Source organism: Hemitrygon akajei, chromosome 9 (assembly GCF_048418815.1).
Source record: "Hemitrygon akajei chromosome 9, sHemAka1.3, whole genome shotgun sequence".
Lineage (NCBI taxonomy): Eukaryota > Metazoa > Chordata > Chondrichthyes > Myliobatiformes > Dasyatidae > Hemitrygon > Hemitrygon akajei.
The window spans coordinates 65703945-65730378 of record NC_133132.1 but is presented as its reverse complement, the minus strand read 5'-3'; the positions used below and the strand labels follow the sequence as shown (position 1 = coordinate 65730378).

Here is a 26434-nt window from a genome sequence, read left to right as displayed (position 1 = left end):
TATAGTTGGAAAATTTATTTTCATCCCCTGCTCAAACATGAAAAGAGATGTATCAGTTAACAAAGATTGAAAAGGTAGTGCTTTTTCATGAGAGGTCAAAGAAATTTTTTAGATAAATTACTTCCAGTGCCATACAGGAAGGAAGAAACAGACTCCTTACCCTGTTTTACCCTACTTTACCCTATTTTATTTGTGCCAGCCATTGAGTATCTGTGAATCCTAGTTTCCAACACTCGGCGCACTGCCAGTCTTTAAACAAAGATTTCAAAGACTGAGAAAGGTTTGATGTTGTAGACATGTCTACTTGTATGAGAGTCAAAAATTGAAGTGTCAATAATAAAATAATTCCAAAAACTCAAATAAACAATTTGACAGAGCTGCCTTTTCAAAGAGACTGGTGGTGTTTGAACATTTTCAGATGTAATAGAAAAAATATTCAGAATTAAAGTAGAAATTATTCAAGTACAAGAAAAGAATGGAACAAAGTTTATATGAAACATAAACATCAGAAAGGATTTATTCAGGTGAATCATTAGTTCCTGTTCAATAGGTTCTCCATAATTTTATGATCATCAGATCAAAGCTGAGTAGTAGCAAATACACAGGTTGTTCAAGGCAAGTGTCAAAAATATAAGAATACAAGGTCCTTAGTTCAAAGCAGTACATTCCATTTAAAAGTGGTGTTTCGATGAGTGGAAAATGGAAGGGATAGAAGATTTGCAGTAAACCAGTACTGTATAGAGCTGATAGTATAGAGGTAAGAATTTCAGCAGAAGCAGAAAAGTATATATATGAATGCAGATAGTTTTGTCAATGTGGAAACAAGTGTTATTAAATCAAATTATGACACTCAGAAGCACAAGAAGTCTGTGCAGCTCAAAAAAGAACTAAGCAGTGATTCTACATGCCATGGCTTGTATAAATATATATTAAATACTTTGTTTCCAGTACCTTTCTTGGCAATGAATTCTAGAACCCTAGCACCCTCTGGGTGAAAAGAATTTTCCTTTTCGCGCTTCTAATCCTTTCAGCAATTACTTTAAATCAATGTCCTTGATTTTTAAACTCTCTGTAAAAGGAAAAAGATTTGTTCACCTTTACTTTATTAGGCCCCTCGCAATTTTATACACATCAATTAATTCTATCTTCAGCTCCAAAGAAAACAATCCTAGCTTTTCCAATTTTTCCTTACATACTTGGCCCAGGAGAACCCTACTGATGATAATCTTCCAAGCCACATAAAAATCTGCAACCATAGACTTCCATGCCACTATGTCATTTTTGCATTCAATTTCAAAGTTTTCCTTGGTTCCCATGGAATTACATTCTTTTGACCAGCTCCTGAAAAGCCTTAATAAAATACAGAAATTGTCCTCATCGGCTTCTTCAAAATATTCAAATAAGTTTGTCAGCTTGAATTAACAATAGGGTTTCAAGTAGGAAGACAATATGTACAATTAAATTGTATTTCAGGTGAGGAGCTGAAAACTCAGGACCTGTATTCCTTTATTAAAGAAAGATAAGTGCATATTGATAAGAAAATAGTAACATTTTGTTTGATACTTTGACCCACCAGGTCCAATGTTGTGAGTTTACCTGTCTCCAACACAAAAATCAGGTAGTATTTTCCAGATTCCAATCACCTTCTGGCTGAAAAAAAATTCTTCACCAGATTTCCTCTAACCTCTTACCCTTAAACTGTTTTTAGATGCCTGTGCTATTGGGAAAAGTTTCCTATATCCCTCAATTCTGTTATCCATGGAAAACAAACCCAACATATCCATCTTACCCCAGAATTTAAACACTCCATCTCAGACATTTGGTGAATCTCCTTTGCACCCTCTCCTCTAACATCTGGTGAATCTCCTCTGCACCCTCACCCCTAACTTCATGCCTAAGTTCAGTACTTTTCATATGCTCAAAATGTGCTCATCTGTGTATAGCAATTTAAAGATACATTTTGTAAAGGAGATGTTCAGCATAGCTGAAGAAAATCCTGAGCACTATCACTCAAAAAACTACCACTTCATCCATAATTCAGTTAGTTCTTTTTTAAGAATTTCAATCTATAAATCTGATATTTGTCACATATAATGCTTATCATTCGTCGGATGCTATAATTTAGTTGGAGTTTAATGGAAGATGACTGCTGAACTCAAATAATTTAGTAAGATTTTTTAAGAATATGTAATTATAGTTTCAGATGTCACCAAGAGGGATATTTTCTCATCTTGAAATTTGATTTGGTTTTTTTTTTCTCTCTCTCAGGTAAAAATGTTACCTACTCCAGCTAAATTTCATTACATCTTTAACCTGAGAGATCTATCCCGCATCTGGCAGGGAATGCTAACCATTAAATATGAGGAATGTTGTGATGAAGAGACATTGCTGGCTTTGTTCAAACATGAATGCACCAGAGTAATTTCAGACAGGTAACTACAATGCTAAGAGAGAAATTAACACTGTTGCAGTTCTCTTGGGCAGTATGTATTGACAAAATTGCACCAGTCAATATGATGCAGACTCACAGCATAACAACATAAGAATGGGAGCAGAAATAAGCCATATTTAAGATAGTGTTAGATCAGAGCAAAGGGTTGATAATGTTTCCTGAAAAAGCAGTAACCATAGTAGTCTTTCAGAATTCATTGAATGAAGATCAAGGCATTGCTAAGAAAGGGCATTGTACAAGCATAGTCCATTATGGTGTCCTAGAGTAATACTGCACACAGAGATAGCCCTTCGGCAAGCTATCCATGCCAACCAAGATGCCCATCTAAGCTAGTCCCATTTGTCTACATTTGGCCCATATTTCTCTAAACCTTTTGTATTCATGTACCTGTCCAGGTATATATGTTGAATGTTGCTATTGCATCTGCCATACCTGTCTGGCAGTTTGTTCCAAATATACACCACTCTTCATGTAAATAAGTTGCCCCTCACATCCCTTTTAAATAGTCCCATCTTACTTTAAACCTATGCCCCCTAGTTTTGATTCTCTTTCCCTGGGGAGAAAAAAAGCCCTGTCTATACCCTCATGATTTTATACCATAAATTACCTTCAGTCTCTGAATAAAGTCCTAGCCTGCCCAATCTCTCCCTTGAATTCTGACAAGCTTCTCATAAATCTTTCTAGTTTAATGATGTATTTCCTGTATCAGGGTAACCAAAACTGTATACAATTCTCCAGGTATGGCTTCACCAGCCTCTTGTACAATTGCAATGTAATGTCCCAACTCTGATACTCAGTGCCCTGACTGATAAAGGCCAGCATGTCAAACACTTCCTTCAACACCCTGTCTACCTGTGATGTCACTTTTAGAGAACACTGTACTTGCAGTCCTACATCCTTCTGTCCTACACTTCCTCGGACTCAAGTATTTATTGCAGAAGTCCTACCTTGGTTTGACTTCCAAAGATGCATCACCTCACACATATCTGGATTGAACACCATTTTGCAGTTCCTCAACCATCTAGTTGATTAAGATACCATGAAGAATCTCTTGGGATTTTCCATGACCTTGCTTGTTGGATCCATTTCTTGCCTTCTTTTTCCCTCCTTCTTGTGTGTACTCCTGCACATCTTGTATTCCGTGTTATGCTAACTGCTATGCTACCATGTCATCCATATATTTATTTGTATTTACGGTATTTAAAAGGCCAAGACTGATTAGAAATTGTCAGCATGGTTTTGTGTATGACAAATCCAATCTCACAAATAGGATTGTTTTTGTTTTCTTTTGAAGAGGAGACCCATAATTTTCTATGTCTGGGTAGTTCACTATTTAAATACTGTCTACAACTCTACTTACTGCAGTCCCTGGAATGGAAGACTGGATACAGGAAATTGAGTATCACGCTCTCTCTAGTTGGGACCTTGATATAATCATTAAGGAAACATTCGTGAACACATTTGACAAACTACCCTATCCAATTTTTTTTACAGTATGGGAGTCCCAATCAATATGTGGAAAGTTAAAAATCACCTATCAATAAACAATCTTATTTTTCTTGCAATGTATGATCATTTGGTTGATAAAGTTGTAAACTGCATCAGCAAATCTGCAGATGACACTATGATTGGGGCTGTAATGGACAGTGAAGAAGGCTATCAAAGCTAGCAGTGGGATCTGGACTAACTGGAAAAATGGGCTGAAAAATGGTAGATGGAGTTTAATGTAGACAAATGTGAACTGTTGCACTTTGGGAGGACAAACCAGAGTAGGACTTACACAGTGAATGGTAGGGCAATGAGGAGAAATGTAGAACAGATGGGAATAGAGTTTCATAATTCCTTGAAAGTGGCATCACAGATGGATAGTGTTGTAAAGAGAGGTTTTCGCACATTGGCTTTCATAAATCAGAGTATTGATTATAGGAGTTGAGATGTTAGTGAGGCCAAATTTGAAGTATTGTGTGCAGTTTTGTTCATCTACCTTCAGGAAAGATATCAATAAGATTGAAAGAATACAGAGAAAAATTACAAGGATGCTGCAGTATTTGAGGATCTCAATTATAGGGAAAGGTTGAATAGGTTAGGACTTTATTCCCTGCAGCATTGGAGAATAAGGGGACATTTGATAAATCTAATCAAAATTATGAGGGGTATAGATAAGGTAAATACAAGAAGGCTTTTTTCCACTGAGGTTGAGTGAGACTAGAACTAGAGGTCATAGGATGAGGGTAAAATGTGAAATATTTAAGGGGAACCTGAGGGGAAACCTCTTCATTCAGAGAGTTGGTGGGGTACTGGCATCCATACTGGACTCCAGGTTCGACTCCAGCTGGCTCCTTGCACACTTTCTATCCATGCAGGGTTGAGCATCAAGCTGGCAACAGACAAATACTAAAGAAATGGCAAGGTTGCCACCCGATGCGCCACAAGTTTGGAGAGGAACAACAACAATCAGGGGGTGGTGCAAGCATGGAGTAAGCTGCACTGGAAATGGTGGATGCAGTTTTGATTGCAACATTTTAAGAAAAGTCAGGATAAGTGCATGAATGGGAAGGGTATGGATGACTATGGTCCAGCTGTGAGCTGATGGGGTTAGAAAGAATAACAGTTTGGCACAGACTAGATGGACCAAAGGGCCTGTTTATGTGCTATACTGTACTGCTCTAAGACTCTATGAAATTCAGCTTATCAGTTGTCAAATGGTAATTGAGCATATTCCTGAGAACAAGTAACATGTTTATGGGGGAAACACTGAACTGTGTGCCAAAAAAAAGTCAGCTTTTTCTAAAAGGTATCATAGAAATAATAGATTGAGTGACAATAAGATTTTATTGATCTAGGATTCTTATTCCTTCTTCATTATATTATTTAAATTTACTCAGTTTCTAGCCTATTCTTTGCTGCTCTCTGTACAAACACTACCATAGTTTGTAAAATAATTTGATCAGCATAAATTTGTTGTTGCATCAGATTAGTGGGCTAGCTTACATCATTCAAGACAATGGCCCGTTTGCCTATCTTAGGCTACGTCCACACTAGACCGGATAATTTTGAAAACGCCGGTTTTGTGTAAAAACGACAGGCATCCACACTAGTCATTTTTTTAAATACCTCTGTTCACATTAAAACTGATATTTGGGTGAATCTCCTCCTACTGGGCATGCGCAGGACACACAGAAAACAAGTGAAGAGGAAACAGTATACTTGGTGCACGTTTGTCCAGTTACAGACTTGAAAAACTTAAAAAGAAATTGCCAAACGAAAGACTTGTTGTGCATTTGTTCAGTTACAAACTAGAAAAACTTAAAAGGAAATTGCCAAATGAAAGAGTTGGTGTGCGTTTGTCCAGTTACAGACTAGAAAAACTTAAAAGGAAATTACCAGATGAAAGACTTGGTGCACGTTTGTCCAGAAACATTTCCTACAACCATAGTCTCTTCACCAATGAGAGGGACGACAGCTACAACTAAATGCAATAAGGCTTGTTGCTGGGCAAAAGTGAAATATGCTGTTACCTCATTTGTTTGCCTTTACTTTTGCCATGTCTTTGTGTATTATTTTGCTGTATTTAACATGTGTAATAAAACAAGTTACTGAGCAAAAGTGACAATTGCATCTATTGAATGTTTGCACAAGCAATACATTAATAAAGTACATTGTTAAATGTATAAAACATGTCTTCATCAGTGTTATCTTGTATTTCCATACAATGTTACATTAGGCTGTTGCACATCTATTGTCAGATATTGTTGTGGTGTTGGAGGTTGCAATCAAGAAAACAATGAAATTCCCTGCTGCCACCACCATTTGTTCCGGCATGTCATGACAGCGGTTTTAAAAATAGCCGGTTACCCCGTACACACTACGCCAGATATTAGGCGTTTTCAGATTTATTCACTCTGGAGAGCGTTCCTGAAAATCTCCGTTTTCGGAGGAGGAAAACGCTGTTTCAGTATGGACAGAGGGTCAAAACGAAGAAAAAAACCTTCGGTTACGGACTTATCCGGTCTAGTGTAACTACACATTCTTTAGAAAAGAGCTTCATTTCCAGCATCATGCTCAAAGCTTTGAAGGAGCAGAGTGATTGGCAATTACATTTCTGATGTTGATTTCCCAGGTATTGTCCCTTCAATCACTGTACTCTAGTGGGATGCTTTATAAATCCAAATGATTGAAATAAATTGATCAGACTATTTTCATGCAACACACACAAGATCTTGGAGGAACTCAGCAGGCCAGGCAGCATCTATGGAAAAAAGTAAACAGTTGATGTTTCAGACTGATACCCTTCATCAGGACTCAGCCCAAAACGTCAACTGTTCACTCTTTTCCATGGATGCTACCTGGCCTTTTGAATCCCTCCAGCATTTTGTGTATGTTGCTTGTATTTCCAGCATCTGCAGATATTCTTTTGTTTGTGATCAGACTATTTTCATATCACATTTAAACAAGTTATGTACTATTAAAGATATAAACATTTTATTCGTATTCTAAACAGTGTTCATAATAGTGTAATTCATTCTCATTAATATTTGTATTACTAGATTTGTAACTGAAGAAGATAAAAAATGGTTTGAAGATGCAGTGACACGTACAATTGAAAAAAACATTGGAAAAGACTCATCTGAAAAGCTTTCTGAAGAGCCATACTTCGTCGACTTTCTTCGTGAAATGCCAGAGCCAACTGGTGAAGAACCTGAAGATTATGTATTTGTTGTTCCAAAAGTCTATGAAATGGTATGTAATTTATTAATTCTGTTTATAAAAATAAGTTAGGACTTAAATCCATTGTCCCACTGTGTCTATGCCAGCCATGAAGAACCTATTTATACTTTTCCCAATTTCTGCACCCTCATCTCAAAAATATTTTTAGATGCTTCCTAAATCTACATCTTGCCTGAAATTATGCCCTCTGATTATAGATACTTCTAAGGGGGAACAAATTCTCAATATGTACTCTGTCTATGCCTCTCGTAATTTTGTCACAGTCAGGTTGCCACTTTGGTCTTCTGCACTCTAAACAAAACAAACTTAGCCTATCCAGTCAATCCTAATATCTGAAGCATTCCATTGCAGCAACATCCTAATGAATCTCCCCTGCATTCTCTCCACTGTAATCGCATTCTACCTGAAATACTCTGGTTCTGTTGGCTGAGTAAGTCTAGGGAAGACAATCTCACCAAATGTATTGAGGTGTAAGCCCACCCCAAAACCCCAGGTTTGTGTGGATGCAGCGTGATTTGTTACCCTGTCACAAATCAGTACTATGAAATAACAGACAGTACACCGTATACATTTAAACGATTTAGCTTTATAATTCTTAAGTTGACTAAAGGATTAGTAAAGAAAAAGCAAATGAAATGGCCTACTGTGCACAAGTTGGAGCTCACAGTTTCCCCTTCGCCGATCCTCCTTCGCTGATCTCCCTGGCTTTTGTTGGATCATGGCCCTGCTCCGGGTCGAGCACTACGACCTCTTCTCTCCAGTGTCTTCTACCTTCATCTCCTGCTGAACCCAAGACCCAGCTCACACACCAGTGTCAGGCACACAACATGAAAAATACACTCCCTCCATTGGATGGCTCACATTCCAAAGCACCTGTTATCTCTAACCATAACCCAAACACTGCTTCTACAGAAAGACCATTACGTTAGCAGTGGAACCTAACAAGCCTGATAGAGTTCTTTGAGGAGGTGACCAGGCATATAGATGAGGGTAGTGCAGTGGATGTGATCTACATGGATTTTAGTAAGGCATTTGACAAGGTTCCACACAGTGGGCTTATTCAGAAAGTCAGAAGGCATGGGATCCAGGGAAGTTTGGCCAGGTGGATTCAGAATTGGCTTGCCTGCAGAAGGCAGAGGATAGTGGTGGAGGGAGTACATTCAGATTGGAGGGTTGTGACTAGTGGTGTCCCACAAGGATCTGTTCTGGGACCTCTACTTTTTGTGATTTTTATTAACGACATGGATGCGGAGGTAGAAGGGTGGGTTGGCAAGTTTGCAGATGACACAAAGGTTGGTGGTGTTGTAGATAGTGTAGAGGATTGTCGAAGATTGCAGAGAGACATTGATAGGATGCAAAAGTGGGCTGAGAAGTGGCAGATGGAGTTCAACGCGGAGAAGTGTGAGGTGGTACACTTTGGAAGGACAAACTCCAAGGCAGAGTACAAAGTAAATGGCAGGATACTTGGTAGTGTGGAGGAGCAGAGGGATCTGGTAGATGTCCACAGATCCCTGAAAGTTGCCTCACATGTAGATAGGGTAGTTAAGAAAGCTTATGGAGTGTTAGCTTTCATAAGTCGAGGGATAGAGTTTAAGAGACATGATGCAATAATGCAGCTCTATTAAACTCTAGTTAGGCCACACTTGGAGTACTGTGTCCAGTTCTGGTCACCTCAGTATAGGAAGAATGTGGAAGCATTGGAAAAGGTACAGAGGAGATTTACCAGGATGCTGCCTGGTTCAGAGAGTATGGATTATGATCAGAGTTTAAGGGAGCTAAGGCTTTACTCTTTGGAGAGAAGGAGGATGAGAGGAGACATGATAGAGGTGTACAAGATATTAAGAGGAATAGACAGAGTGGACAGCCAGCGCCTCTTCCCCAGGGCACCACTGCTCAGTACAAGAGGACACGGCTTTAAGGTAAGGGGAGGGAAGTTCAAGAGGGATATTAGAGGAAGGTTTTTCACTCAGAGAGTGGTTGGTGCGTGGAATGCACTGCCTGAGTCAGTGGTGGAGGCAGACACACTAGTGAAGTTTAAGAGACTACTAAACAGGTATATGGAGGAATTTAATGTGGGGGGTTATATGGGAGGCAGGGTCTGAGGGTCGGCACAACATTGTGGGCCGAAGGGCCTGTAACGTGCTGTACTATTCTATGTTCTATGTTTATGAGCTCCATTGGGCTTCCCATCAGACCAAACACCTTTTCTAGTGCTTGTTTGTAGGCTGCAGAAGTGGCAAGGGAATTCTGTGCCTTTACGTCTCTCACTGCATCAGCAGCCAGCACTCTTAAACTCTCAACCAATCGCTGTTGTTTTATGTCATCAGAGCACTGCCACTAATCTAATATCTGAGAGGTCTGCTCTGCCCAAGTCCCATACTCCTCTTCCCCTTTAGGGGTGGGCTTTGTTCTTGAGAACAGGTGGAGCCTTCGATAGCTTTGAACCTGGGCATTTTTCCATTTATTTGCCAGGGAGGTAAGGGAAGCTACCAGCTCAGAATTCTCACTCCTTGCTGGGGGTCTCACTAGACATTCCGAATCAGACCACACCTGCCCCTCGCTCCGCAGAAACGAGGGAGCCCTGTCTTTGAAGTTTTCGGCCCTCGCCACGTGAGACTCGACTTGCAATTCAGCCCACTCCCCTACACTCTCCTCTTCCCAGAAACTATGAACAGCCCACAGCCACCCCTCTATTGGGGTCCCAATAGTACCAGGCAGTTCCACTGCTATTACTTAGGCGCTAGTCTGAACTAAAACAAAGTCTTTGCCCGCCATTTTATCAAACCTCCACCCCACAAACATAACTTTTCTTACAGCTTTAACAGTACTTAAAATTTGAATTAACAATTCATCAAGGATACGAATATCTACCCAACTTAACACACACGCATTCATTACCAGTAACCCCATGGATTCACACCACTGCTCAACCCCGGCAGCATCCATATCTACATAGCATAATCACTTTACTGGGGAATAGTTTAGCAAAGACTGGCCGAGCCGGCATGGATTTACCAAGGGCAAATCATGCTTGACTAATCTATTGGAGTTTTTCGAGGATGTAACCAGGAAGTTAGACAAGGGAGATCCAATGGATGTAGTGTACCTCGATTTTCAGAAGGCATTTGATAAGGTCCGACATAGGAGATTGGTGGGTAAAATCAGAGCTCATGGCATTGCGGGGAAGATATTGACATGGATAGAAAACTGGTTGGCAGATAGAAAGCAAAGGGTAACAGTGAATGGGTGTTTCTCGGAATGGCAGGTGGTGACTAGTGGGGTGCCGCAGGGCTCAGTATTGGGACCACAGCTGTTTTCGATTTACGTCAACGATTTAGATGAAGGCATTGAGAATAACATCAGCAAGTTTGCTGATGATACTAAGCTGGGTGGCAGTGTGATGTGATGAGGATGTTAGGAGAATTCAGGGTGACTTGGATAGGCTGAATGAGTGGGCAGATACTTGGCAGATGACATTTAATGTGAATAAGTGTGAGGTTATCCACTTTGGGAGTAAGAACAGGAAGGCAGATTATTATCTGAACGGTGTAGAGTTAGGTAAGGGAGAAATACAAAGAGATCTAGGAGTACTTGTTCATCAGTCACTGAAGGTGAATGAGCAAGTGCAGCAGGCAGTGAAGAAGGCTAATGAAATGTTGGTCTTTATTACAAAGGGAATTGAGTACAAGAGCAAGGAAATTCTTTTGCATTTGTACAGGGCCCTGGTGAGACCACACCTGGAGTATTGTGTACAGTTTTGGTCTCCAGGGTTAAGGAAGGACATCCTGGCTATAGAGGAAGTGCAGTGTAGATTCACAAGGTTAATTCCTGGGATGTCCAGACTGTCTTACGCAGAGAGGTTAGAGAGACTGGGCTTGTACACGCTGGAATTAAGGAGATTGAGAGGGGATCTGATTGCAACATATAAGATTATTAAGGGATTGGACAAGATAGAGGCAGGAAATATGTTCTAGATGCTGGGAGAGTCCAGTACCAGAGGGCATGGTTTGAGAATAAGGGGTAGGTCATTTAGGACAGAGTTAAGGAAAAACTTCTTCTCCCAGAGAGTTGTGGGGTCTGGAATGCACTGTCTAGGAAGGCAGTGGAGGCCAATTCTCTGGATGCTTTCAAGAAGGAGCTAGATAGGTATCTTATGGATAAGGGAATCAAGGGATATGGGGACAAGACAGGAACCGGGTATTGATAGTAGATGATCAGCTATGATCTCAGAATGGCGGTGCAGGCTCGAAGGGCCGAATGGTCTACTTCTGCACCTATTGTCTATTGTCTATTGTTAAACACACAACCCACCAAACCAATGCTCAGGGCAATCACACAACATCTAATGACATCAATCCCGGACAAGATCCCCACAATTGCTACACTCTGATTCTGTCGTCTGATGAAGTCTAGGGAAGACAACCTGTGGCCCCACCAAACATGTGAGATTGAGATGTAAGCCCACCCTGTAACCCCATGTACTTGCCAGGGTCTTGCCTTTCTTGTTTACAATAGAACTCTAAATTTGGCACATTTGGAACTTTGGTAGTGCTATATTGGCAGATTAACCAGAATTCTGAACATTATTCCAAGGCATTTTTAATTAATGCCTTTTTTAGAAGTTTAACAATGCAGTAGGTCTAACTTAAGTAAATCTGAAGGGAGCGCAGAACACAAAACCCCCAGTGAGTTTCAAAGAAGGTTAGAAATAGACTCCACTGAATTTCAAGAGAGATTGGGAACAGGATCCTGGTGAGTTGAAAGGGATCACACAAAATTGATTAGATGATCATTGATTAGACAATCAAGATTTAAATAGCTCAGACTCAGCAGAAAGCAGCTGATTGGGCAATCGAGGTCAGGTGACCAAGCAGTTTGTAAAGCTCAAACAAATAAATAGAGGGTTACCTCAAGCAGAGCGGCCTGTGGAAAGTGGCCAGTGAGTGAGTGGGCCAGTGAAGGAGTGGAGATTTGAGGCTTTGACGAGAAGAGGCTGAGGACGAGCTTCACTCCAAGTGAGGTAAGGCCAGGTAAGTTCCTTTCAAAGGAGAAAGTTTCAAAAGTTGAGGCAAGTATTGGGTAGGTCATGGCAGCTGAGATCGGCCCCATGGTTTGTTCATCCTGCATCATGTGGGAAATCAGGGATACTTTCAGTGTCCCTGACGACTATGTGTGCAGGAAGTGTGTCCAACTGCAGCTTCTGGCAGACCGCATTGAGCGTCTGGAGCTGCGATTGGATTCATACTGGAGCATCCGCGATGCTGAGAAAGTCGTGAATAGCACATTCAGGAGTTGGCCACACCGCAGGTAAAGGCCACACAGGCAGAAAGGGAAGAGGTGGCCACTAGACAGCGTAGCAGTAGGCAGGTAGTGCAGGAGTCCCCTGAGGTCATCTCCCTCCTAAACAGATATATTGTTTTGGATACTGTTGGGGGAGATGTCTCATCAGGGGAAGGCAGCAGCAGTCGAGTTCATTGCACCATGGGTGGCTCTGCGGCACAGGAGGGAAGGAAAAGGAGTGGGAGAGCTATAGTGATAGGGGATTCAATTGTAAGGGGAATAGATAGGTGTTTCTGCGGCCGCAAACGAGACTCCAGGATGGTATGTTGCCTCCCTGGTGCAAGGGTCAAGGATGTCTCTGAGCGGCTGCAGGACATTCTGGAATGGGAGGGTGAACAGCCAGTGGTCGTGGTGCACATAGGTACCAACGATATAGGTAAAAAATGGGATGAGGTCCTACAAGGTGAATTTAGGGAGTTAGGAGATAAACTAAAAAGTAGGACCACAAAGGTAATAATCTCTGGATTACTACCAGTGCCACGTGCTAGTCAAAGTAGAAATAGGAGGATATTTCAGATGAATACGTGGCTTGAAAAATGGTGCAAGGGGGAGGGATTCAAATTTCTGGGGCATTGGAACCAGTTCTGGGGGAGGTGGGACCGGTATAAACAGGACGGTCTGCACCTGGGCTGGACTGGAACCAATGTCCTAGGGGAAGCGTTTGCTACTGCTGTTCAGGAGGCTTTAAACTAATGTGGCAGGGGGATGGGAACAAGTGCAGAGAGACAGAGGGGTGTAAAATGAGGGTAGAAGCAAAAAGTAGTAAGGTGAAAAGTAAAAGTGGCAGGCAGGCAAATCCAGGGCAAAAAGCAAAAAGAGCCACTTTTCAACATAATTGTATAAGGGCTAATGTGTTGTAAAAACAAGCCTGAAGGCTTTGTGTGTCAATGCAAGGAGCATTCGTAACAAGGTGGACGAATTGAATGTGCAGATAGTTATTAATGAATATGATATAGTTGGGATCACAGAGACATGGCTCCAGGGTGACCAAGGATGGGAGCTCAACATCCAGGGATATTCAATATTCAGGAGGGATAGACAGGAAAGAAAAGGAGGTGAGGTAGCATTGCTGGTTAGAGAGGAGATTAACGCAATAGAAAGGAAGGACATTAGCCTGGAGGATATGGAATCGATATGGGTAGAGCTGCATAACACTAAGGGGCAGAAAACACTGGTGGGAGTTGCGTACAGGCCACCTAACAGTAGTAGTGAGGTTGAGGATGGCACTAAACAGGAAATTAGAAATGCGTGCAATAAAGGAACAGTAGTTATAATGAGTGACTTCAATCTACATAGAGATTGGGTGAACCAAATTGGTAAGGGTGCTGAGGAAGAGGATTTCTTGGAATGTATGCGGGATGGTTTTCTGAACCAACATGTCGAGGAACCAACTAGAGAGCAGGCCATTCTAGATTCGGTATTGAGCAATGAGGAAGGGTTAGTTAGCAATCTTGTTGTGCGAGGCCCCTTGGGTAAGAGTGACCATAATATGGTGGAATTCTTCATTAAGATGGAGAGTGACATAGTTAATTCAGAAACAAAGGTTCTGAACTTAAAGAAGGGTAACTTTGAAGGTATGAGACGTGAATTAGCTAAGATAGACTGGCAAATGATACTTAAAGGGTTGACAGTGGATATGCAATAGCAAGCATTTAAAGATCGCATGGATGAACTACAACAATTGTTCATCCCAGTTTGGCAAAAGAATAAACCAGGGAAGGTAGTGCACCCGTGGCTGACAAGGGAAATTAGGGATAGTATCAAGTCCAAAGAAGAAACATATAAATTAGCAAAAAAAAAGCAGCACACCTGAGGACTGGGAGAAATTCAGAGACCAGCAAAGGAGGACAAAGGGCTTAATTAGGAAAGGGAAAAAAGATTATGAGAGAAAGCTGGCAGGGAACATAAAAACTGACTGTAAAAGCTTTTACAGATATGTGAAAAGAAAAAGATTGGTCAAGACAAATGTAGGTTCTTTACAGTCAGAAACAGGTGAATTGATCATAGGGAACAAAGACATGGCAGATCAATTGAATAACTACTTTGGTTCTGTCTTCACTAAGGAGGACATAAATAATCTTCTGGAAATAGTAAGGGACTGAGGGTCTAGTGAGATGGAGGAACTGAGGGAAATACATGTTAGTAGGGAAGTGGTGTTAGGTAAATTGAAGGGATTAAAGGCAGATAAATCCCCAGGGCCAGATGGTCTGCATCCCAGAGTGCTTAAGGAAGTAGCCCAAGAAATAATGGATGCATTAGTGATAATTTTTCAAAACTCCTTAGATTCTGGATTAGTTCCTGAGGATTGGAGGGTGGCTAATGTAACCCCACTTTTTAAAAAAGGAGGGAGAGAGAAACTGGGGAATTATAGACCGGTTAGTCTGACATCGGTGATGGGGAAAATGCTAGAGTCGGTTATCAAAGATGTGATAACAGCACATTTGGAAAGAGGTGAAATCATCGGACAAAGTCAGCATGGATTTGTGAAAGGAAAATCATGTCTGACGAATCTTATAGAATTTTTTGAAGATGTAACTAGTAGAGTGGATAGGGGAGAACCAGTGGATGTGGTATATTTAGATTTTCAAAAGGCTTTTGACAAGGTCCCACACAGGAGATTAGTGTGCAAACTTAAAGCACACGGTATTGGGGGTATGGTATTGATGTGGATAGAGAATTGGTTGGCAGACAGAAAGCAGAGTGGGAGTAAACGGGACCTTTTCAGAATGGCAGGCAGTGACCAGTGGGGTACCGCAAGGCTCAGAGCTGGGACCCCAGTTGTTTACAATGTATATTAATGATTTAGACGAGGGAATTAAATGCAGCATCTCCAAGTTTGCGGATGACACAAAGCTGGGCGGCAGTGTTAGCTGTGAGGAGGATGCTAAGAGGATGCAGGGTGACTTGGATAGGTTAGGTGAGTGGGCAAATTCATGGCAGATGCAATTTAATGTGGATAAATGTGAGGTTATCCACTTTGGTTGCAAGAACAGGAAAACAGATTATTATCTGAACGGTGGCCGATTAGGAAAAGGGAAGATGCAACGAGACCTGGGTGTCATTGTACACCAGTCATTGAAGGTGGGCATGCAGGTACAGCAGGCGGTAAAAAAGACAAATGGTATGTTGGCATTCATAGCAAAAGGATTTGAGTACAGGAGCAGGGAGGTTCTACTGCAGTTGTACAAGGCCTTGGTGAGACCGCACCTAGGATATTGTGTGCAGTTTTGGTCCCCTAATCTGAGGAAAGACATTCTTGCCATAGAGGGAGTACAGAGAAGGTTCACCAGATTGATTCCTGGGATGGCAGGACTTTCATATGAAGAAAGACTGGATCGACTAGGCTTATACTCACTGGAATTTAGAAGATTGAAGGGGGATCTTATTGAAACGTATAAAATTCTAAAGGGATTGGACAGGCTAGATGCAGGAAGATTGTTTCCGATGTTGGGGAAGTCCAGAATGAGGGGTCACAGTTTAAGGATCAAGGGGAAGCCTTTTAGGACTGAGATGAGGAAAAACTTCTTCACACAGAGAGTGGTGAATCTGTGGAATTCTCTGCCACAGGAAACAGTTGAGGCCAGTTCATTGGCTATATTTAAGAGGAGGTTATATATGGCCCTTGTGGCTAAAGGGATCAGGAGGTATGGAGAGAAAGCAGGTACAGGGTTCTGAGTTGGATGATCAGCCATGATCATACTGAATGGTGGTGCAGGCTCAAAGGGCTGAATGGCCTACTCCTGCACCTATTTTCTATGTTTCTATGTAAAATGCTGTCATATTGTATTTAAAGGAAGCGTAGGAACCAGTGCCTCTATTCGTTGAGAGTATATAAACCTGGGGCTTGGTTGTGTTGAGGAGAGCAGTGGCATCAGCACTTCACAAGCCAGATGCCAAGTGGATGTTAGTTTTAATATCCAATATTATGTACATTTCTTAGCTTTCTTAGTCTTCCCAAAATGCATCATTTCACATTTTCAGGATTAAGTTCTACCTGCTAGTCCTCTTCCCATCATTTTACCAAGTTAATTCCAAAGACCACTCTCTTCATGTCAACAATAAGACCAATTTTGTGATATGCAAAATTACAATTTGTATTGCCTCCATTTATATCAAGATCATTAATATAAGACCATATAAAACAAGTAACAAGCATCCCATTGTCAATCCCTATGATATGCCACTGGTCATTGATCTCCAATTGCAAAATCAATCCTCAACCATCATCCTCTTCTTCCAATCACCAAGTTAAATTTGCCAACTTGTACTGGGTCTCATGCTGTTAACATTTAGACCAGTCTTCCATATGTCAAAGGCATAAACTGAATGGAAGAAATGAAATGTGGAAGGCTTTTAGGAGTGCAATATTAAGAGTCCTGGGGCAGCATATACCTGTTAGGGTGAAGTGTAAACCTGGCAAATTTAGGGAGCCATCGCTAACAAGAGATATTGAGGCTCTGGTCAGGAAAAATAAGGAAGCAAACCTTGAGTTTAGAAGTTCGGGAACAAGTGAAACCCTTGATGACAATAAAACGATTAAGAATATACATAAGAGGAAAATCAGGAGGACATTGAGAGGGTATGAAATTAATCTGGCAGCAAAGGTTATGGAAAATCTAAAGTGGCTTTATAGCTATATTAAGAGTAAAAGGGCACTAGGGGTAGAATGGGCCCTCTTAGAAATCAGCTGCCTGTGCCTTAAGCCACAAGAGATGAGTAAGATTTTTAATGAATATTTCTCCTCGGTGTTTACCAAGGAGAAAATCATGGTTACTCAAGAGATAAGGGAAACCAGCTGAGATGTTATGGAGAACATTTATATTACCAGGGAGAAGATATTTGCAGCTTTACAAAGTATTAAGGTTGATAAATCCCCAGGGCCTGACAGAGTGCATCCTCAAACTTTGAGGAAGGCTAGAGAAGAAACAGCCGAGGCCCTTACAGAAATATTTGCTTCATTGCTAGCCACCATTGATGTTCCCAAAAACTGGAAGGTGGTTAATTTTGTTCCATTTTTAAAGTAAGGTAGCAAGAACAAGTGAGGGAACTACAGGACAGTCAATCTGACATCAGTGGTCAGTAAGTTTGGCAGAATCCAGCAGCATTTGGATTGGCAGAACCTGATTGGGGGGGGGGGGGGTTCAGCATGGTTTTCTATATGGAAAGTCAATTTTTTTTTGTAGGGATGACCAGAACTGTAGTTGAGTGCAGGGCAGTGGATGTTGTCTATTTGGAATTTAGCAAGGCCTTTGACTAGCCCACGTGGAATGCTAGTCAGGAAGATTAGGTCCCATGGATTCCAGGGAGAGCTAATTACATGGATTCAAAATTGGATCAGAGGTAGAAAGCAGAGGGTGGTAATTGGAGGTTGTTTCTCAAAATGGAGGCCAATGTCTCAGGGTTGGTTTTGTAATGCTTATTATTTATTGTTTATATAAATGACTTCCATGTGAATACACGAGATTTAATCAGTAAATTTGCAGATGACACAAAGTTAGGAGATGCTGATAGTGAAGAAGGTTATTGTAGATTACAGGATGATCAATTAAGGAAGAGGACCAAAGAATTGCAAATGCATTTCAATGCAGGTACCTGTGATATAATGCATTTTGGAAAGTCAAACCAGCATACAACATGCTGTGCATGGTAGTGAACTTGAGAGTGAAATGGAACAGAGGGGCCAGTTGTACAAATGCATAGTTTCTTGAAAACGGCATTATAGGTAGACAGGTGGTGAAAAATGCATTTGGCATACTGGCATTCATCATTCTGGGTACTGTGTATAGGAATTGGGACATTATATAGCATTTTTTGGCTTTGGTTAGTCTGCAGTTGAAGTTCTGAATACAGTTCTCTCTATTATGAAAAGACATGGATAAAACAAGAAAAAAAATACAAGGAAAATTTACAAGGATGTTGCCATAATTAGAAGAGCTGAGTTATAGGGAGAGGTTGGCAAGGCTACATCTTTATTCCTTGGAACACAGAAGAATGAAAAGCGCCCTTATAGAAATACTTAAACTGCTGTTTTGTTCCATGATTCTAAGAGATACTAGTAGTCACCTAAGCATTTCTGAAGTGCTGTCAGTGACTCATTACAACCACTTTCTGTCATTGTATTCCAGACACTTACTACACTCTGAGTGAAAAAGAAGCTCCTAAATCTCTTCCCCCTTGCCCTATATTTATATCAGCTAGTTTTATCTTCCTCTGAATTGCAGGATGTTTTCCTGAAATCGTTCCTATCTGTACTCTTCATAATTTTATATCTCTCAATCACGTTCCCTCTTAATCTCCTCTGCTCCAGGGAGAACAGACACACCTTCTCCAGTCTCTCCTGTTACGTACCCTGTAACTGGGTCACTTACCAGCAAAGATAGAGAGGTCCGTTGAAGTCTGATGGTACTATTTTTAACAGTATTTATTGGTAAAAATACACAAAAAATAATATCAATGCAAACATACAGATAATATACGTTGTCAATACTAACTCTAAAAGTGCGGGTATAATAATAATCAATAAGAAATAAGCTCTATCGTTGTCTAGGGGATAATGTATTGTCCGATGGAAAGATAAAAGTCATTCAGTTCATACAGGCTTCAGCCTTTGGTTGGAGAAAGACAGATTTTTAGAACTTGCCAGCTTTTCCTTTTTATGATGTCGATCCTTCGAAATTTCGTTGGTGGTGATCTCTTCTTTAGCTAAGCCGTCTTCCGTGGTAAGGCCCCAATCCCGGCAACCGGAAAGGACACACGTGGGCCCTCCTCCGGCTGTCGCTATTAAACGCTGTCACGGGATTTCTAGCGTTTCTCCTGGTGCGTCTGAAGGGGTTGTTCCCCAGACCCTCTTTTATCCTTACTCACGGGGTCTCAGATGTCAATCAGGTTGGGATGATGCCATCCCTCAACCAGCCCACTTTGGTCATTCCCTGAGGGCTTCAATGAATAGTACAGTACTCAATACACAATTCCATCTCCAAGAGACAATGGCCGTTTCCTGTGGCTTTGTATCGCTGAGGGGCCAGGACATTCCAAACCCCTTGTGGATTCTGCGTGTCCTTCTCTCATTTCCTGGGTCCCAGACCCGCATTAATAGCGATCTTGCGATTCTCAAAAAGGAGGGGGCTACTTTGTACCCTTCGGCCCCTCAGAGTTGTGGCATGTTCATAACACCCCCTTTCTTCAACGCGTTTTTACCATCGGTAAAAACAAAGTAATACAGAGTCTTACATGATTTTAGAATCTAACACAATACAAAAGTTTTTTTTTCACTACAGAGCAATACAGTTATATATTCAATTCAGTATCTAAACAGTTACCAATTACATTGTCACTGTCTTTAATATCTTAACATCTTGTACCTTACTAAAGTCTTGTAGCATCAGACTCCAATTTAATAACCACCTATTTTTTTTTATTTTCTTTCCTTCAGCAAACAAAATCTAAAGAGTTGTGATCTTAGCTTACGTGTATACTACAAAAGTTCATGCAAATACTAATCTTTATGTTACTTTCAAACTTAACAGACAAGCTTCCATGGGGGTTGTCTTTATTATTCACATGTTTTGTCAAAATCCCTTAAAACCGGCTTCTGCTATTTAAAAATGGCGTCCCATTAACTCTCGCCTCTTTTCCAGTTAACTCCCACGTGGTGAGCTTGTGCCCCATGGCAAAATAGGCTTTTGCCCGCTCCTTTCATAGGAGTTATTTTATCAGCAATGCGTTCCAAACTTAGACCATTTTCCGAATTTCCACCCAATTCTTGAAGTTTAAGCAAGTTGCTAGTTTTCTCTTCAGGACCCTTCAGGCTATTAGTTCTCAATGCCAACGATCCCTCTTTGTTCAACCAGCATTTCGAATTCTGCTGTTTCACACCACACCCTTGAATAACAATAACGTGTGGGGCACCTTTACCTTCCAACTCTACCTGTAATTGATTCACAGGCACCACGGTACCAAGCCATTGTCTCTGTAGCCTGGTTGCTGCTTCTGACATCAGTCCAGACTTTAAATTTTCTTCATTCAATTTGGGAACTACACTTTTCCCTTTTCCTTCAATAATAATATTCACCTCACCACCTTTTATCTCCTCACTAACTTTTAACGCACCTTCGAGCACAAACAACTGGGAACTCTCACTTCCCACTATTACCAAGGTTAACCCTTTCTTCACTGAACCAAGTCCATCTGACCCACAAGGACTGCATTCCTTTTCAACTGAATCAAATACCTCAGACTTTTTCTGAGCTCCATTACTAGGTTCAGTACCACGTGCATCCACATCTTAGACACACTCAAACGAGACATTTGCCTCTTCCAGGCTTTCAATACCTGTACCCTTTCCAAATTCTAAATTCCCCTGATCCTCCCAGCTACTCTCTGGGCAACTCCCTTCCAGAGTAAACTCAACCCCGCGGGCTGAAACAACCTCATCTGCCAACCCAGCAGACTTCTTCAAGGTAATGGCATCCTTTTCATCTAGGACTGCCCTCATTTCATTATCGGGAACACCTTTAGAATTTTCAACTTCTTCAAACAGTTCTGCCAAACCAGACAGATCATCCATGTCCAACCCTGGACCTTTTAACAGCTTTATCTGTTTCTCATCTTTACTTCGTGCCTCTATGAATGTTCTCCTCGCTAAGGGAAGGTCTACTTCCCCTCCCTTACTCTCTTTCACTTTACTACTCTTTGTTTTACCACCCTCTAAACCCTCGTAGTACAGGGTCGGTAAAAACGTCTCGGCCAAATCGATACTGGCCGGATTTAAACTGCTCTCGTTCTCAGCTGCCTTTCTCGACATGCTGCGAGTGATCGCACATGCGGGATAGATCTTGGAATCTAGGGGCGGGACCGCAACACTTACAGGCTGGCTCGTCAGCTTCATTGCTGACCAAACCTTACCACCGGCTAAATCATTACCCAGAAGGACGTCCGCATCAGTTCTCGGGAATTCTGATCGCACCCCCATTTCAACTGGTCCAGATACCAGCTCACAATTCATAATGATCCTATGCAAGGGCACCGTTTCTGTCTCTTTTCCTATTCCTTTCAAAGCTACCATTCCCGTCTTGTGACCAAAATCCAGTACCTTACTGCTAATCAATGACAGTTCAGCTCCCGTGTCTCTCCAGATCCGCACGGGAACTGGTGGGTCTCCCTCTCTCACAGACACGGTTCCATTTGACATACTAGTCTCAGACCCTTCTCGTACTCTGTCTACCCGGGGCTCTCTTGTCGATTTACTGATCACCACGGCACATCCTATAGGGACTGCTGCTTTCCATTTTCCTGTCTCCTTCCTCGGAGCAAAGCACCTAGATGCAATATGTCCCCCCTTTCCACAATTAAAACAGGTCAAGCCCGGAAATCTCTTGCCATCTTGCCTCTCCTCCTCAATCTTACCACTAGCTCCCGGCGGGACCTCTGCCTCAGCCGGCGGGCTTTCTCTATCGTTCCCACAGTCTCTCTGGTAACTTTTATTCGAGGAAAACTTTGTCTTGTGGGTTAGGGCATATTCATCCGCGAACCTAGCAAATTCGGAGATGGACTTATTCAGCTTCTCATTCAAATACATCCGGATATCCTCTGAAACACAACCTTTAAATTCCTCAATCATAATTAACTCCCTGAGACGCCAAAAATCTTCTTCCACTGTTTCTGCTGTACACCAGCGATCCAAGAGCACACCCTTCTCATAGGCAAACTCGGTATACGTCTGATTCCACCCTTTCTTTAAATTTCTGAACTTTTTTCTATAGGCCTCAGGTACCAATTCGTAGGTCCGAAGAATGGCCTCCTTTACTTTTTCATAATTCTCCGCCTCTTCCTCCTCCATGGACAACGCCGCATATGCCCGTTGTGCCTTCCCTTTTAACACACTTTGTAACAACGCCACCCACTGCTCTTTGGGCCACTTCTGATTCACTGCCACCTTTTCAAAAAGCAAGAAATAACTATCAACATCCGTCTCCTCGAACGGAGGTACTACCCTCAACTCCCGACTAACATTAAACCGCTCCTCTCAGTCTGACCCTTGAGCTGTTCGCTCTTGCCTTAACTTCTCCATATCCAAGTCATGTTGCCTCTGTTTCTCTGCCTCCCTCTCCTTCTCGGCTCTTTCCTTTTCTTTCTCAGCTCTCTCCCTCTCTTTCTCAGCTGCTTCCAGCTGCTTTAGCTGGAGCTCATGCTCCCTTTGTTTCTCAGCTCTGTCCTGCTCCCTTTTCACCTCTAACTCCTTTAGCTAGAGCGCATGCTCCCATTGCTTTTCTGCTCTTTGCTGCTCTTTTTCCTTTTCAGCTGCTTCCAGCTGCTTTAGCTGGAACTCATGCTCCCTCTTCCTCTGTTCCGCGTCCAGCCTCAATTTCTCCAACTCTAACTGAGCTGTCACACTAGCTGGTACCTTTTCAGGGATATTTTCCAATACCTCAGCTGAAAACACATTCTTCCCAATATAATACTGAGTTATGGCCCTCCGCACCTCCCGCTTTTTCATCGACAACCTCACTTCTGCGAGGCTTAGTCCTTTCGCAATATTTATTAATTCTGACTTGGTGGCCGCCTCTAGCGCCTCCAGAGTCAGGTTTTCTATAAATTCATCCACGTCCACTTTGCTGGTTTCCCGTCTGGCAACCTGCGTAACCAGATCCAAGTTTGGACTTACAAGCCCGATTCACTGGCCCCCCAATTTGGTATCAAATCTCAAGACGAGAACCCCAAGTTGTTACGTACCCCGTAACTGGGTCACTTACCAGCAAAGATAGAGAGGTCTGTTGAAGTCTGATGGTACTATTTTTAACAGTATTTATTGGTAAAAATACACAAAAAATAATATCAATGCAAACATACAGATAATATACATTGTCAATACTAACTCTAAAAGTGCGGGTATAATAATAATCAATAAGAAATAAGCTCTATCGTTGTCTAGGGGATAATGTATTGTCCGATGGAAAGGTAAAAGTCATTCAGTTCATTCAGTTCATACAGGCTTCAGCCTTTAGTTGGAGAAAGACAGATTTTTAGAACTTGCCAGCTTTTCCTTTTTATGATGTCGATTCTTCGAAATTTCGTTGGTGGTGATCTCTTCTTTAGCTAAGCCATCTTCCATGGTAAGGCCCCAATCCCGGCAACCGGAAAGGACACACGTGGGCCCTCCTCCGGCTGTCGCTATTAAACGCTGTCACGGGATTTCTAGCGTTTCTCCTGGTGCGTCTGAAGGGGTTGTTCCCCAGACCCTCTTTTATCCTTACTCACGGGGTCTCAGATGTCAGTCAGGTTGGGATGATGCCATCCCTCAACCAGCCCACTTTGGTCATTCCCTGAGGGCTTCAATGAATAGTACAGTACTCAATACACAATTCCGTCTCCAAGAGACAATGGCCGTTTTCCGTGGCTTTGTATCGCTGAGGGGCCAGGACATTCCAAACCCCTTGTGGATTCTGCGTGTCTCTCTGTCATTTCCTGGGTCCCAGACCCACATTAATAGCGATCTTGCGATTCTCAAAAAGGAGGGGGCTACTTTGTACCCTTCGGCCCCTCAGAGTTGTGGCACGTTCGTAACACTCCTCAAAATTGAACTGGACCATCTTAGACAACATCCTGGTGAATCTCAGGACCTATGAAATCTATGATTTCTTGCATTAATTAGCTATTCCTTTCATCTTTACGTGAGCATGCTGGCCCTGAATTCTCACTTTTTTTATATAGAACATTAAAAATAGAACTGTACAGCACAGAAATAGGCCCTTCTGTCCACAATGTTTGTGCCAACTATGACACCAGATTAAACTAATCCATCTGCCTACACAGTCAATCCTTGTCAATCTGCACATTTTCTTAGTAAACCTTAGTTCTACTCACCTGTCTTTTAATTAAATCTCTTGATCCGTTTTCTAGAAATACATCTAAATTTAAATTGCCTTTTTGCTTCATATTTATTCTCCAGAAATATGTCTAAACCATGTAACTTTGTTCATAATTTATTCAGTTTACCACAAAGCTACAATAGAAAGATCAGAGGCTTTGGGTTTATTGCTTATTCACTCTTTCATTTAAGAGGAAACTGTGCTTCAAGAAGTCTTGGACAATGGAAGTGAAAAGGCTTTATGTAAGTGCTGGCTCCTGATTGCAATTCAGTGAGTTGAAGACAAAAAAAATGTGAACATATAGGCACGAGAAAATAGATATGTTTTTATGATCATCAAAAGACAATAAGGTAGAAATTGTTTACAACTTTTTTAATGTGGTATAGTGCCATAACAAGGAGGCCATGGCCACCCACAATTTGGCTTAAAACTATTGTATATTTCAATAAGAATAAACTCTTCTCAGACTTCTCAGGTACAGGTATTTATTTTAACTGACATTTCGATGACTAACTTTGCCATTTTCATCAGGGATGATGCCAAGGGATATCTAGTCCGTTGGTATTTATACCCCTGTCACCCTTCCCTCCTGATTGGTTAGTACTCATCCCATCAGATTTCCGCTGTTGAACCTTGTTTACAATCGAATTCCAGTTCTTACTTAGAGCAAGACCCTTGTCTTTGTTAAAATTCTTTACCTCTAGTTTTATTATCAATAGGCTGCTTAAGAGGGTGAACTATGTTGGCCTCATGCAACCCACACAAAGTGCTGGAGGAACTCAGCAGGTCAGACAGTATCTATGAAAAAAGAGTAAACAGTCAACATTTCGGGCTAAGACTTCTTCAGTAAAATGTCGACTATTTACTCTTTTCCACAGATGCTGTCTGATCTGCTGAGTTCCTCCAGCGTTTTGTGTGTGTGGTGCTTTGAATTTCCAGCATCTGCAGACTTCCTTGTGTTTGTGATTTACACTGGCTTCATGCCTTTTTGTCTATCATTATCCTTGTGTCGTTTCCTCCGTGATATTCTAATGATCATAAATGAATATGTTCCAGGTACCAAGCTATGAATTCCTGACTGAAAAATTGAAGTTTTATCAGGCACAACATAATGAAGGTGTTCGATCAGGATATTTTGATCTAGTCTTCTTTAAAGATGCAATGACACACCTGATGAAAGTAAGATTTTAAAATTCTATTGAGCTATGCTTAAATAAAAATAAATAAAATTAGAACTTATGTGGGAAAATAAAGTTTCATAAATGCTTCTGTTTCAGAATTTTGGGTTTTGAGACATTGCAAAATTAATTAAGATCTATTCAATCTTTGATCCCCAGTTTAAGAATATTTAAATAGGTTGCACTGTTCCTCACACATCCTCTTTCCCAGTGCTACCCTTTCTATACCATTATCATCCAAACTTCTCAAGATATTTGTTGTCACCATATTAATCTTTTAATGAAATGATTTTCTCTACATATTTCCCTAACATCACTAATGTTATCAACATCTTGGATATTAAGCTTTCCCATTTACAATTATAAGAACTACAGGACACTATAAAGGTAATATGAAATATAGATTTCAAGCACATTTCAATGACGTAAAAAGTCAGATGACAATCTTTTGGATTTTCAGTGAGTGGATATTCACTTCTAGTCATTTGTTTCAAGGTTAATTGGTGTAAAGTAATGTTCTGTTACTCAGTTAGCTTCCTTGTGATTTTACTTTTTTTTTCAATTGCACCATCAGTTGATGCCCTGCCACTGAACTATACATAATTTTTTGGAAAACAAAGGTGTGTTTCATATCTGCATTAAATAGTAATATAAATAACCATTATCTAGTGAGGAGGTCTAAATGATGCTTTCTGCTAAACTCTCCACTATCCTATCAGCAATGTGGAAGTGCAATTTGTGAAGATACAGTACCTTCTGTACCTAATAAAGTGGTTACTGAGTGTATGTTCGTGGTCTTCTGCTGCTGTAGCCCATCCACTTCAAGGTTCAACATGCTGTGTATTTAGAGACGTTCTTCTGCACACTAC

At 41.3% G+C, this 26434-nt stretch overlaps 1 protein-coding gene across 1 annotated transcript in view; it reads left to right on the top strand.

Annotated features, from left to right (window-relative positions):
• LOC140732658 (dynein axonemal heavy chain 8-like) overlaps positions 1-26434 on the top strand; it is a 952247-nt gene that overhangs the window by 709386 nt on the left and 216427 nt on the right. Inside the window, exons 58-60 of the mRNA XM_073055351.1 lie at positions 2269-2432; positions 7000-7192; positions 25444-25566. Coding sequence (XP_072911452.1) covers positions 2269-2432; positions 7000-7192; positions 25444-25566 — 480 coding nt within the window. The remainder of the gene's footprint in view (positions 1-2268; positions 2433-6999; positions 7193-25443; positions 25567-26434) is intronic.